Raw genomic sequence first — 13,151 nt, 5'->3', positions numbered from 1 at the left:
TTCGGATCCACAGCCTTTTATAAACTTCCAAAAAAGTTTAGGGCTAGTTTTCATCCTGTCATTAAGTCTTTTAAAATATCCTTCTTTCGCAATTTTTATGGATAATTTATACTCCTGCGCTAATTCAGACAACTTCTTCAAGTGATTGTTACTTCTAGTTTTCTTATACTTGAGAAATGCTCTCCTTCTTTTTTTAATTATCCTTAGGATACGTGAATTGTCACCCAGGGTTTTTTCTTTTTTTTCAGTCTAGTAGAATCTATGCTTGGAGCATAACGGTTCATAAGTTCAAGCAGCTTGTTCTTAAATACACACCATAATTTGTGGACGTCGTAATCCTCAGCTAGGCATTCAAAGACCGGCAAGTGGTCAAGCAGCTGCTGAGATATACTAGTATAGTCGCCTTTCTCGAAGAAAAAAACTTTCCTTGTTGCGCATGTCGTCGGTCGGATGATTCCTGATTTGACGCTTGCAATGACGGCTTTATGATCACTTATTCCTGGTATAATGATGACGGAATCTATAAGGTTATGTGAACTGCAAAACAAAAGGTCTAATATGTTATTATTCCGAGTTGGATCCTTTACATATTGTAACAGTCCATAAGTATCTATGATGTTCTTCATTTCTAGATTAATCCAACTACCAACTTTGCATGAACAAGTGCCATCATTCCATTTCAATTCTGGCTGGTTAAAGTCACCTGCAAGTAAAATGGGGTGCCGAGAGGCCTCCGAAACGATTTCAAACAACGATTGGGCTGGTTGGTTGCTTTTCATGTTTCGATTGAACTGCACTGCGAAGGATTATCAATAAACAACACTGGACTATGCTCTGTCTCACCCTACGATGAACTAGGTCCCGAAGGCTGGCGGGGGGAGCACTACCGCAGAAAAGCTTCCATCCGCATCGCAAAAGAGTGCACAAGAGAAATTCCCATATGCAGAGCACGATGAGCACAAATCTTACGCATATGGTTCTCTGTTGTGAGAGCGCACTTCTTTATATTGGCGAGGTAAAGGTACATAGTATTTAGTTTCATAAAAATTCATGCAATATTTCGTAAACATGTCAACTGTTTGGACAAGTTGGAGGGCACGCAGGCAACACTGAAATATTGTCGTTTCTCGTTAGCCATAACAATCCAATCCAAGCTTTGGGTATGCACCCGGACCCGCATCTCCCTTCCGCACGTGGATCATACATACGCTCCCGTGTCGAAGACTTGATCCGGCTCATCTTAATTTCTTAATGGCCGCTGTTTCTGCTCCTGGGTCGTCTTCACCATATCGTTTCCAGACAGTATTTAATCCCTTCACTAGTCTTCAGCACTAGCAATTGGCAGACTGAACCACAGCGAGGGCTCGATAAGCAGACAAAAAACTCGCCTCCACATGACGCGTCTTTGCGCACTGATACATATGCGACATAACAAATATATTACATGGTTTCTAAGAGGCTCGTTATTGGACTTGACAGCCTGTAGCATTGGGCTTTAGTCCATCGTCGGATGAGACGGAGTATACGAAGACGACACGACATGAACGAGTAATTAGCACAACTAGCAACTGTCTCTTTCCACACAACAGTAAATCACCAAAGCACGTGACACAAAAAGAAGAAAAAAATGGGAGTAAAAAAAGAACATAAATAAAGAATGAATTGCCTGCCATCAAAAGCTCCCTTACGTATGTAGTGGTCGCCGAGGCACGAGCACGTGGCCATAACGCGGTGTCTTTTTAATTAACCCTATTTTTTATTCTGTGAGGGAAATTGATGGCTCACTAACACACATTTCACGCTTCCCGACATCACAAAAATGCCTTCGTCTTTGTTTCTCCACGATCAAGAATGGATGCTGCTGGTACCAGCAAGGCACATCTTCGTCCTCATGGGTTTCTTGGGCCTGGTGAACGTCTACACGCTACGAGTCAGCCTGAGCGTCGCCATAGTCGCCATGGTGCGCCACACGGAGCACCCTCCAGTGGCCACGGTTGGAAACTTATCTTCTGCTAGCGAGACGCAGACGCAGTGCCTTCCCCGCAATCCACAGTTGATGGAGCAAGCCAACGTGACGTCTGTAGGTGCTGTACAGCTGTTTTGTTTCCCTGACTTTGTAGCTCGACAGAAGAAATGATCTTGTGCAGACATTCATCAGATATATTCATAGGTACTGGATGTCTTTGCAAGAAGTATGCGGAGCGCAAGTTCATCTTCTTTTGCAGGGGTTGCGTTGACGTCTCAACGCTGAGCTTTCTGATTGGCCCTGGTTGCAGAATAGTTGGTAGACCTAGCTTGCTGAGAGGTCTAACCGCTATCCTTCAATCGGAGCTCGGCATTCTGACGTCAACACAATCCCTGCAAAAGAAGATGACGAAAACTTGTGCTCCATAATCTTTCCGAGTCAAATTGTAAATGCCTTTCTGCAGCTTTTTTTTTAAACAGGTCTTGCATCACTATTGATTTGGGGTGCTTTACACTTTTACACTGGCCCTATGATCAAAGTCAGTGATGTGATTGCTGCGCCAATTGCGCCAAACTGCGCCAAGGGGCTAACCCTGCTACATCCTGCTACATTTCGCCAAAATATGGATAATCTGCGCCAAGCCTGCGCCAAAAAAACAATTTCGGTCGCCTTTCAAAATCGAAATTAAACTGACTACCGTAACTGAGCATGCATCTGTTATGTGGCGCAAGCGGCCGCCCGACTCTGGTCTTGCATGGTTTTCCCGCCGTCTCGCGATTCGCGCGCTCGTCGTCTCGTGGGTCTCGTCTCGCATCTTTTTTAAAAACTATAAACTTTAAAAATATTACACGATAGACGCGGGTGTGTGTGGGCACTCCGACGCTAGCGTGCCGGGTACCAGCCATGCCGTCATGCTGTGAAACGAAACCACATTTTTGCGAGGCGGGAGTTACTTTGTGAGCTGAAGCACTCGCTCCTGAAAGCAACGGCCGTGGGAAAAGTATATTTGGTCTCTGCCTTCCAGTCACCGTGGTCGCGCGACGTCGGGTGTTGCAGCCCCACGTCGCTGCAGATATGGCGCTTTCTGAAATAAAACTAGGTACTGCTGCATGCTCATCAACATTCCTGTTCTTGTTTAAATATGTATCTGAAAAAATCCCTCTTTAACTCAGAGACTGCTGTGGCGAAGTATTGATTACCTAGGTTTCTCTCGGCGGGCATTTTTTCGAGAGGGAAACCCGGTACGTGAAAAATCTGGCGTGATAGAAAGTTGGTGAAGGGAACTGGGCTAAAGCAAAGAAGGCAATATCTGCACGCTGAACCCGCACAGCACGCTTGTTTGTCCCGAGTTCAGTCGTTGCACAAAGCGGTCCAAGAACTTTTTGACTCGCGATGTCTTGCATCGACGCGCTCAGGTTATTTTTTTGTGTATGTTTAGCTTGCATTTTGTTGGCCGGCTTGGCAAACACGCGCCGCTGGACTGTTTTTGGTCGTACGCTCGAAAGTTAAATTTTGCATACGATTTCGGGATTCAGTTGGCGACGGAGCGGAGTGGCATGGTTTCGATTTTGATCGAACAGCCGTTGTCTCCGCTTGCGCGATGAAGCACTCGCAACTTCAAGCCTGCAGAAGTTGCCATCACGTGCATGCGAACATGATTGCACGATAGACGCACCAGCCGGGACCAGAGCTCTGGCCGGGATGCTTGCAGTCCCTTATTTGACGTTTGCTTATTTTTGGCGAATATCTGGCACGTCGGGAACCAGTAAAACGGTAACAAGTGTTTTTTAATTGCTTGGCAACGCCTACAGGACTGTATCCATTTGTGGGATGTCTCTGCAGTAAAAGCACAAGCAGCGAGTTCCGTCGAATCACGTCACATCAGAACACAACACAAATCCCTTCGTTTGTACAGCACTTAGAATGAATATATATATATTTTTTTTTTGTAAGGATATCTGCTCCAAAAGCCACCTTTGCTGCTCCAAGACACTGTTTTGGTTGCTCCAAAGGCCACATTTGCTGCTCCAAAACACTGTTTTGGCTGCTCCAAAAGGTGCTCCAAAACAGCTTAGGCCAATCACATCACTGAAAGTGCACTTGCACGTGACACCACTGACCAAAAGGCCTCTTTGTCATGGCATAAATTCAAAAATAAAAGCGGACGTTTAGTTTCAGCCTCCTCTTTGCAAAACTTGGATGACATAAGTCGCAGGGATTGCAGTGTTGATGGTGACAATAGTCAAATCTTCCTCTTAGATTGGACAAGAGTATTGCATGAGCACTTGGGCTCGTGGCAATCATTTGCCTCAACGAGCATTTGGGTCATGGCTTGACTCGATACATGCAATGATGAGAGTAGCGGAATCCTAAAAATGTCTGGAATTCGGCACGCACCCTTTGGTTTTTTAACCGTAACACTTGGCTATGACGAACATTGGTGTCGTCAATATATAATTGGTTCCAGATCATGTGGCCATCTTTTTGTTTGCAAGTTAAGGAGATGAAGGCTGCTTGTTTTTCTCTAATTTCTTCTGCAGCTCCCATTGCATGTAGAAAACAAGCTGACACATTTTTCGTAGGTTAGATAGGTCAAAGATTAATTATAAGTGGCATTTACTGAAAGTATGAAAAACTGTTGGATTTTCCCTTAAAGGGCCCCTGAAAAGAAAAAAAAGCTTGAGGTACACCTAAGCACTTCTTAGGAGTTTTTAATGCGAAAGCATGCAAGCTGCTCGTCCGCTCCCTTTTTCGTCTGCTGCATAGTTTTCGTCGCCGGTCAGCGTGCGTGCTCCCCTGGGCACGCTGACCTTGGACGCTCCGTGTTAATGGTGCGCTGATGGACACTCAGCGCCATGGGGAGAGCAGTCGTGGAAACTGACGAGTGCAGCGGCCAATGAGGGCTCCGTCGACGCGCGCCAGCCAATGGAACCGAAGGCGAAATCCATCAGCTTTACTTCGCTCCTTTGGGATTGGGGAAACTAGGTGCCGTTTTCGTGCTTCAAACTGATGACCTCAGCTTGCTCCATGGGACAGTTAATGCTTTTGCATTAAAAAAGTCTTTTTTAAACAGTCTGGTTGGGACACAAGCGTCAAAAAATTAATTTTATGTGAAAACATTTTTTTTTAGAACAATGTTGACAGCGCGAGTCGCGATTTAGTTGGTAGTCCCCTCCTTTCCACTTGTTCTCTCTCGGCATTTTGGGCACATGGGGGAGAAGTGGATCGGCTTTGCCTTCACATTGAGGTGGAAAGAGCGAATGAACATCTCTTTAAGTGAATGACCATTCCGTGACGTCATGACCATTCCGTGACGTCATGGACTTTGCGCGCAGAATTTCAAATAAATATCTCACTGTCAATATTGCTCTAAACAATTTTTGGCATAGAATATATTTTTTGACACGCGTGTCCCAACCAGACTGTTTAAATAAAAAAAATTTTCTTTTCAAGGGCCTTTTAATTGTTTTTAGATGTACCTGGCTCTTCAACGTGGAGTAGCCCCCAAACCATTCAGGACGAGTATATCTCGTCTGCTGTCCCCAGTTCACGCACTTGACCGTTCTAAATGAATCGGGGTCACTTGTGGCTTAGTTTGCGGCTCTGCCAACATACGGCAGCCCTGAATTCTTTTTTCAGTTTTGCTCCTATTCCGTTTGTAGCTAGGAATATGATTTCGAAAACAACAATTTTGATCTTGAAGACAACACAGTTGAGAGTCAGTAATTCCCAAAAACTAAAAGCGGTTAGGGAATAAAGCCCTACGAGATTCACGGATGGTCAATGTGTTTGGTGTTTGCCATACCAAAAACTTACCAGCTGTAATGTACTGGTGTGAAGCAGCTGTGTGTTACGCGATTACGTGTACTGTTTCGTAGCACGGCGTGGGCTGTATAGGTGCAATGGGACAGGAAGTAGAGTATCAAAACTGGCACCTGGATGGTAGCAAAAGCCTTTGGGTGAACCGAAAGCCTTGAGATGGGCTGATCCTGTGGGCATATTGCACAGCATGCAGACAGTCAGATAAAAGACGTTCACATAAACATATAAACCAGGGGATCTAGGATAGGAACAGCGGGCAAGGTAAAGTGTAGTCTCGTAAGAGCCACTATAGACCCTTTCCGGAATTCAGTGCCATCTGGTGACTCAAATGACAGTTTAACTTTTACCGTACTAATGGCGGCGATGAACCTGTGGTCTGCAGTACTGTATGGGGCACCGTCACTTTCGCAAGTCAATGGTAAATGAGAATGCGCGCGTCACTGACCAGTTCTTTTTAAATCTCTTTCAGTGTCGATGGTGAAAAAGATGCAACCAGTCAGAACGAAGCGCCAGCCCACATAGACGCCTTGATAAAATTCTATACATCAAGGGGCTTTGAAGCCGTGTGTGTGCAACTAACAGATTGACTGGGCCCGAGTTAGAAATGAACTCTTACGCAGCTCTTGCATCCGATTCCTGCTTCACGTCGCGCTAACATCTAGAATGTACACGCATCGAATCACCTGCTTAGGAGCATCTTCAACTTCTTCTTTCATCACTAAACAGAAGGCCACCATTAGTATAGCACATATGCCATTTTTAAGATGATGATAGTTTTCAAGGTTGCCAGTCTGAATTCCGGAACGGGTTTATTGAACCAAAACGCTTGCCCCATTTGGAAAGTTGGCCGTTTGATTCTGAGGCAAAGGGATGATGTCCTACGAATTCCCAGTTGGTTTGTTCAAATCTTGGCTAGAGCACTCGCAGTATGATGAAGGCTTATTGCAATGTGATGCAAGTGATAGGCCGAATCGAAAATTCCGCAAAACGAATTCGGCAATGTCAAACTTTTCTAAAGATTCGACAAAAATACATTGTTACCAGACTTAAAGGTACACTGACAGAGTATTTATGCTAGCTGAAGTTTTTAGTTGTACGTGACATATGAGATAGCCCAACTACCCAGAACAGAATTTGCGGCTCGAAATTCGGTTTCTTTCCGATCGAAAACCGCCGACTGAGAGCTGGCCGGTTTGAGTCGTGCTCACTCTCTTCTTAGTGGTCGCGGGCCGTTTTCTATGGTTTAGACACAACCACCAATTATAATCAAAGTCGTGGGTCATCGAAGGCACGCACACAATATTAAAAATAGAAAATAAATATGATACCCATTTTTTGTGGCTGCTAAAAAGCTGCAAATACATTGATTGGAAAAAAAAAAAGTTGCACAGCCATGTGATTTCCGCCACCTTTCTCCTCCTCTATATTTCTTCTTCCTCCCTAGTCCGATTTTTGTTTTGGTTTCGAGGAGTTTCGTTTTTTTTACTTCATTAAAAATATATGTGACGCTGTAGCAAAATATATTGATTGGGTACTCTTCTGACACCATAATAAATCGTTTGGCAAAAAGTAAAAAAATAAATTTTGGGGGGTGTCGTCTTTTTAACCCTTTAACCACCAAGTTATTTTCGAAAAAAAAATGTACAAACTTTGCCAAATTTTTTATTTCCACATATTTTTTCTTATGTCATGCTGATTTTGCAAATACATTACTTGATTGGTTTCTGATTGGTATTAACATAAAACTTTTAAAAGAAAAAGTAGATTTTTATGGAAGCTTTCCCTCAGTGCATGTAAGAGTAATAGAATAGCACGTGCTGAAATGTGCAGTATTTATTTGAACATGCACACCGTAACAAAAGATAAACTTTCTGACCGTAACCGTAAAACCGTTACCGTAACCGTAACCGCAAAATTATTAGTGCAAGGAACACCATCATCTCTTCGCAGTCCACCGGTTTCCATGAAGAACCCCGCGCTGCGAAATGCGGGAACGCGTAGCGGTTCCCGCATTTCCCGCAAAAAAACCTCGAACCAGTCAAGAATGCCTTTTTCGTCAGTGGGTTGCTGCAGAATCCCAGGCACTGCGCAAAACGGAAACCTCGGAGGCGCGGGTGGCGGGTTTTAGTGTTTGTGCGTTGCCACACTCGAACACTACCCAGCGCGTTGTCTTCTTCGTCACTGTGGTCTTCGTCTAAGTCCGTTTCGTATTCAAAATCCATGTCCGACTCACTTTTAGAGACAAATTCAATGTTTTCATCGTTGCTGCTGCTACTGCCGCAAAAGAGAGCCCGTTTCCGAGGGCTGTCACCGGCATCACTCAAGCGTGCTGCCATTTCTGATCACTGTTGCAAGGCTAGATACGTGCTATATTTGTGCGACCTCTCCTGCCCTCCAGTGTTGGAAATTGAAACTAAAGCCGATGGACGAACCTGTTTCGTGTTTGGCAGTGAAAGCAAGCCATCATTTTGACTGGACGAGTGTAACTCGTCATCGGTGATATTGGTACAACCTTCCATGACCTGGTTGGAAGCTTGGGCCTGGTGGTTAAAGGGTTAAAGACCCCCAAATAATCTAAATAAATACTTGGATCTTTTGGGACATCACTAATGCCCCAAAAGACAGATTGAACAAAGTTCAGAGCTCTGGGGGAACACTTCTGTTTTCCCAGAACTGAGTTAGTCATTCTGCGAGTCACCGGTTTGTCTGTCTGTACTTGTAAATTACTGTCATGTACCGGCTTTAACTGCTCTCTTTTCCTTTGCTCCGGTTTTCAGGACTGGGACACAGTGCTGCTACATTTGACTGGGACTCAAGTGTACAGGGGTTGGTGCTGGGGTCTTTTTTCTACGGCTACATCTTGACTGTGATCCCTGGAGGCGTACTGGCGGAGCAGTTTGGACCAAAATGGCTGATCGGTGGTGGCATCCTCATCACCAGCGTCCTTTCCCTTCTGATCCCATTGGCTGCCAATCTTCATCACCTTGCTGTGGTCGCCATCCGCATTCTTCAGGGATTGGCCGAGGTATGGCTTTTCCACTCGGCGGTTTTGTTTGTACGCATGTTTGCAGTGTGATGAATGTTGTGCATGTGTTGCAAACTACTTTTGATTGGTGTCTGGTATTTAAATTTAAACAAAGATAACAGTATGGGTGTTATTGCGAGAGAATTCGTTGGTTCGAATACAACGCCAGTTGTGAAATTGTACTATATACCTAGTACTTTGTGTGAATGTGTCGGAGCTTCTCCTTAATTTTTCAGTTTTATTTCTGATGTTCCAGCATTGTTGCTTGCAGTATGGGGCAGAAATATTCCCCCTTAATTGTAATGTGAATGCACATTGTGCAACGCAGTGAAAATGAAACAAAGTGGCACTTTTTTCTGCCTGATTGACACCGCACGCCTGCTACAGGTTTTAACGGTACACTTTACACTGTGTGAGAAAATAGCAAAAAAAAAAACAGCAATTGCATGATCTTCGTAATTCTTCATCTTCTGCAGCAGTACCTTGTGGACACATTATTAGAGGGAAAGTGGTGGACAGTGCATGACCCGGAAAAAGATAGCTGTTAATGCTTTCAATGAAATAAAGTGGTCTACAAGTTTAACACATGTTTATTTGAAATCAACTTTCATGGCTATGGAGCACCGCAGTATGCTTATTCAGGAACCGGTCGCTCGTTTTCCCATAAAGCGCTTTCATTCGTTTGCGCTTGTACACTGTGGAGGAAGTTTGCCTAGTGTTTTCCCTATGTGCTCAGGTGCACTGCAGCGAAGCGGCATGGTATCATTTTAAAGTGTTCACACTTTCTTCGTTAGGAGCACCACTAAGCATCTTGAACATTGGAATTCCTACCCAGCATAGTACTTAGCTGTTACAGTACTTAGCTGTTACATATAGTTGGTTAGTACACTCCTATTAAAGTGAATTCTAAGATCGCTCTAGAACAGTGGTTTTCAAATGGGGGTCCACGGACCCTTTGGGGTTTGCAATGTCATTCTAGAAGTCTACGAAGCCCTGCCTCATGTCAATCAAACCGCCCAGCAATAAAATGTTTTTTTTTGTTTCTTTTTTTTCGAATTTAGAAAAAAAATGTAATTTTTGGTTAATTTTTTTTGTGTGTATGTCAATGAGAGGTCTACTTCAGACTAGCCCTTAAATATATCCATTTAATAAATTATTATCATAATTAACCTATATTTTCCCCTTTCTTCACCATGAATAGGGTCCTCCATCTTCTCCTATCCACAAGGGGTTTGCGAAACATTAATGGTTGAGAACTACTGCTTTAGAAAATCGCAGCAATATCGCTCTTTGAGAACCTTTTATTATGCTGGGAATGTTTTCTTTTAACTTTTGTACTTCTCAAAATAGTGAAACTAGGTGGAACCACCTAAACTGAAACTCACTGAAAGGGGGAGAGAGAGGGTGTGAGGGTGCAGACACGCTCGACGTAGGTCATTATGAGAGATTTTATCATTGCACATGTGTTTCTCTCTCCTCTCCCCTGTTGTGCTTGCTGCCTCACAGGTATGACCAGTGTTCATTTTTGTTTTTCAGTCTCTGTGGTGGAGCATGAAATCGTCTTGTTTAAATTGGAATGTTTCACCAGCATTGATTGAAATACATTGACAGCGGTTGGAAGTTGCTTTGACATCTTCACCACTTAGAACCTAAACGCTGGATCACGCACTTGCATTTGCTCCTTACGACCGAGTTCTCATGATCTCTTATGGCGCCGTCTATGAGGTGGTGCTGGAACTGCGTTTTACTAGAGCGAAGGTTTTGCAGTATTTGCAAGGTCAAATGTACATATAATATGCAGAAACGGATGTTTGTAACATCAATACTTTTTCGAGCCTATAAAAAAAGAATGGTGCTCGAAGAATATAGGAAATCTAGGAAAATGACTAGTGTCCAGGCTGCCCGACAGATAAGAGCCAGTGTGTTCTCTCGTGAGTTCGCCTAGATTAAAGGCTCTGTTATACTCCGACGTAACGCGTACGCGCGTGCGAGCGCGTCACAGCGACGTCACGTCGGCGAAAACCCGATGCTCTATACTCCGGCGTCGTGGCGTAACCGACGTGACCGGCGACGTTTGACGCAGCCTGACCGTCTCAACGCCAAAATGGAGCATGCGGTATTCCGCGCCGGCGACGTCGGACCATGCATCACGCGCTGGCTCCCGGCAGGCGTCGCGCGGGAAGCGCGGCGAGTGCGAGCAATAGCAGACGACAGGAACACCACTCCGTGTGGCGTCATGTTTGAAGAATCGGACTCGGTCGTCGAGAAGCTGATTGAGGGAATTCGTCTTCACCCGCGTGTCTACGACACGAGGAAGCTTGAGTACCGTAGACCGGGCGCTTGTCAAAGATGTACCGTATGCACATTGACCGCCTACGCTTGCGGCGCAGGCGGGGCATCAACAATGCAAGCGCGAGTTTTCGTCGGGCAAGGTACGTCCACGCCATCGCTCAAACTTGGCGCTCAAGAAGCGTGAGAATTCTCGTCTGCTATTCGAAACGAAAAGGAACCGGAAATGGCGCACTCTCGCAGGAAGCGCGCCCTCGTAGCCAGATTCTGCGCATGCGCCGCGCTGGTGACCCACCGACGTGCGCTGCGGGAGTTGCCAGGGCTGCCGGAGTATAGAGAGGTCGAATTTTTGACGCGCGCGGCGTGACTGACATGACGTAGCCGACTTCGGCCAGCGTTCGCTTGCGTGCGCCTTACGTCGGAGTATAACAGAGCCTTAAGAGTGCTTCCAACTGCTTGATTGGGCGCACATAATTTGCAGGCCACATTCGCAATTTGAGCTGCAAGGGGGATCCAAAAAGCATTGATAGTCTACATCTCCACGAGCTCCCTGCGTGCTTTTCTTCCTGCCTCTTTCAAGAGGCCTCCGCAATTGTGAACACTCTCTGTGGTTTTAGTCGCCCCCTCTCTTAAATCTAGGCTCCTACTCGTAAGGGCCCAGGCAAAAATTTTCAACTGGAACCAATTGGTCCCAGTTGCAACTGGTTTATGGAACAATTCCCAGTTGCAACTGGTCCCAGTTGGAGTTGTCCAACTGGTCCCAGTTGGAGTTGGTCCCAGCTGGAATTGGTCCCAGTTACAACTGGTCCCAGTTGGAGTTGGTCCCAGTTACCGCTGGTACCAACTCCAGCAACAATGAAATACGGCACAAAATGGAAGGTTGACAAGACTTTACTGTCAAAAACTTGGAGAATGAAACTAAGTAATAGGTTCAATGACGTACACACTCCGAGTTTAGCCACTTGCTTGCGACGGTTGAATCGCTTTTTCAGAGGTAGTACTCATGAGATGAAGGAAGATCGGCCGCTGGCGTCTGTTAGTGAAGACGTCCTCAGCTTCTCTCCCCATCGCGTGAAGAAAGGTGCTCACCCGTGATCCCGCGTTGCACAGGTGAAGTCCTGATAGGATGCGGTAGCGCTCCCACCTTGCGATCTCTGTCACGACAACAGTCGCACATTTTCGAAGTAGACCTCCCGCCATTTTCGCCGTTGTGCTCACCGCGGCGTTTCCTTCCGTCCGGTCTTTCCTGGGTGCCCTCCGATTGCTGAACTGCATCTTTCTATCCTCGAAGTTCACCGCCGCCACCATGGTGTGTGTACAGTTAGGTCCAAAGAAGTGCAGCTGTAGTTTTGACATTTTCATAACAACGCCAACTTGGGCGATGGCGACCCTTCTCTACCGCGTCTGTCCGACTCCGGCGTCAGTATAGGCAGCGCCATCTCTCGACAGCGCGTACCACTAATCCGCACCCGCGTGCCACGGCAGCTGGGGGAGGCGCTCACTTGATCGAATGACGTTTTAGCGAACGCCCACGTTTCACCGAATGACACTTCAGCGAATAGTCGGACGCCGCGAAGCGGCGTTTTCTGGTGGGCCAAATAGGTTCACATTTTTGTAATGAGCCGCCGCAGACTGTCGCCGCGAAGCGGCGAAAGCGCAGCGCGGCGGATGGGTTAACGCGCGCCCCCGTTATTGGCTAAAACGTCGATTTGCTTAAATGTCGCTGTTCGCTAAAACGTCATTCGCTCATGTAATATGGACCCATAAATGTTTTAATATATTTTAATGATGCACTAAATGTTCATTTAGGTGAACACATTTTGTCACTAATTATATTTTCTAATTAATAAAATTATTCAATTAATTAAAATTTTTATAAATATATAAATGTACCCAGTAATTAAAAATTTTCCTATTTGTATAAATCTAAAAATGTAAGTGTTTTTAGTTTTCTTCATCAGCAAAGGTCAATACACCCCCAACTTGTCAAAATTGCTACCCCGTGTGAACTGGGAACGGGAAAGGCATTTGAAATCCGACTGGGAATCG

At 45.4% G+C, this 13,151-nt stretch overlaps 1 protein-coding gene across 1 annotated transcript in view; it reads left to right on the top strand.

Annotated features, from left to right (window-relative positions):
• Window positions 1-13,151, top strand: part of LOC8026186 (sialin) — a 35,382-nt gene that overhangs the window by 3,898 nt on the left and 18,333 nt on the right. Inside the window, exons 3-4 of the mRNA XM_029968624.4 lie at window positions 1,851-2,084; window positions 8,566-8,813. Coding sequence (XP_029824484.2) covers window positions 1,851-2,084; window positions 8,566-8,813 — 482 coding nt within the window. The remainder of the gene's footprint in view (window positions 1-1,850; window positions 2,085-8,565; window positions 8,814-13,151) is intronic.

The sequence above is a fragment of the Ixodes scapularis genome, unplaced genomic scaffold (assembly GCF_016920785.2).
Source record: "Ixodes scapularis isolate PalLabHiFi unplaced genomic scaffold, ASM1692078v2 PGA_scaffold7__128_contigs__length_106722199, whole genome shotgun sequence".
NCBI lineage: Eukaryota > Metazoa > Arthropoda > Arachnida > Ixodida > Ixodidae > Ixodes > Ixodes scapularis.
Note: the sequence above shows the minus strand (reverse complement) of the source record. Positions and strands in the feature narration are given on the sequence as shown.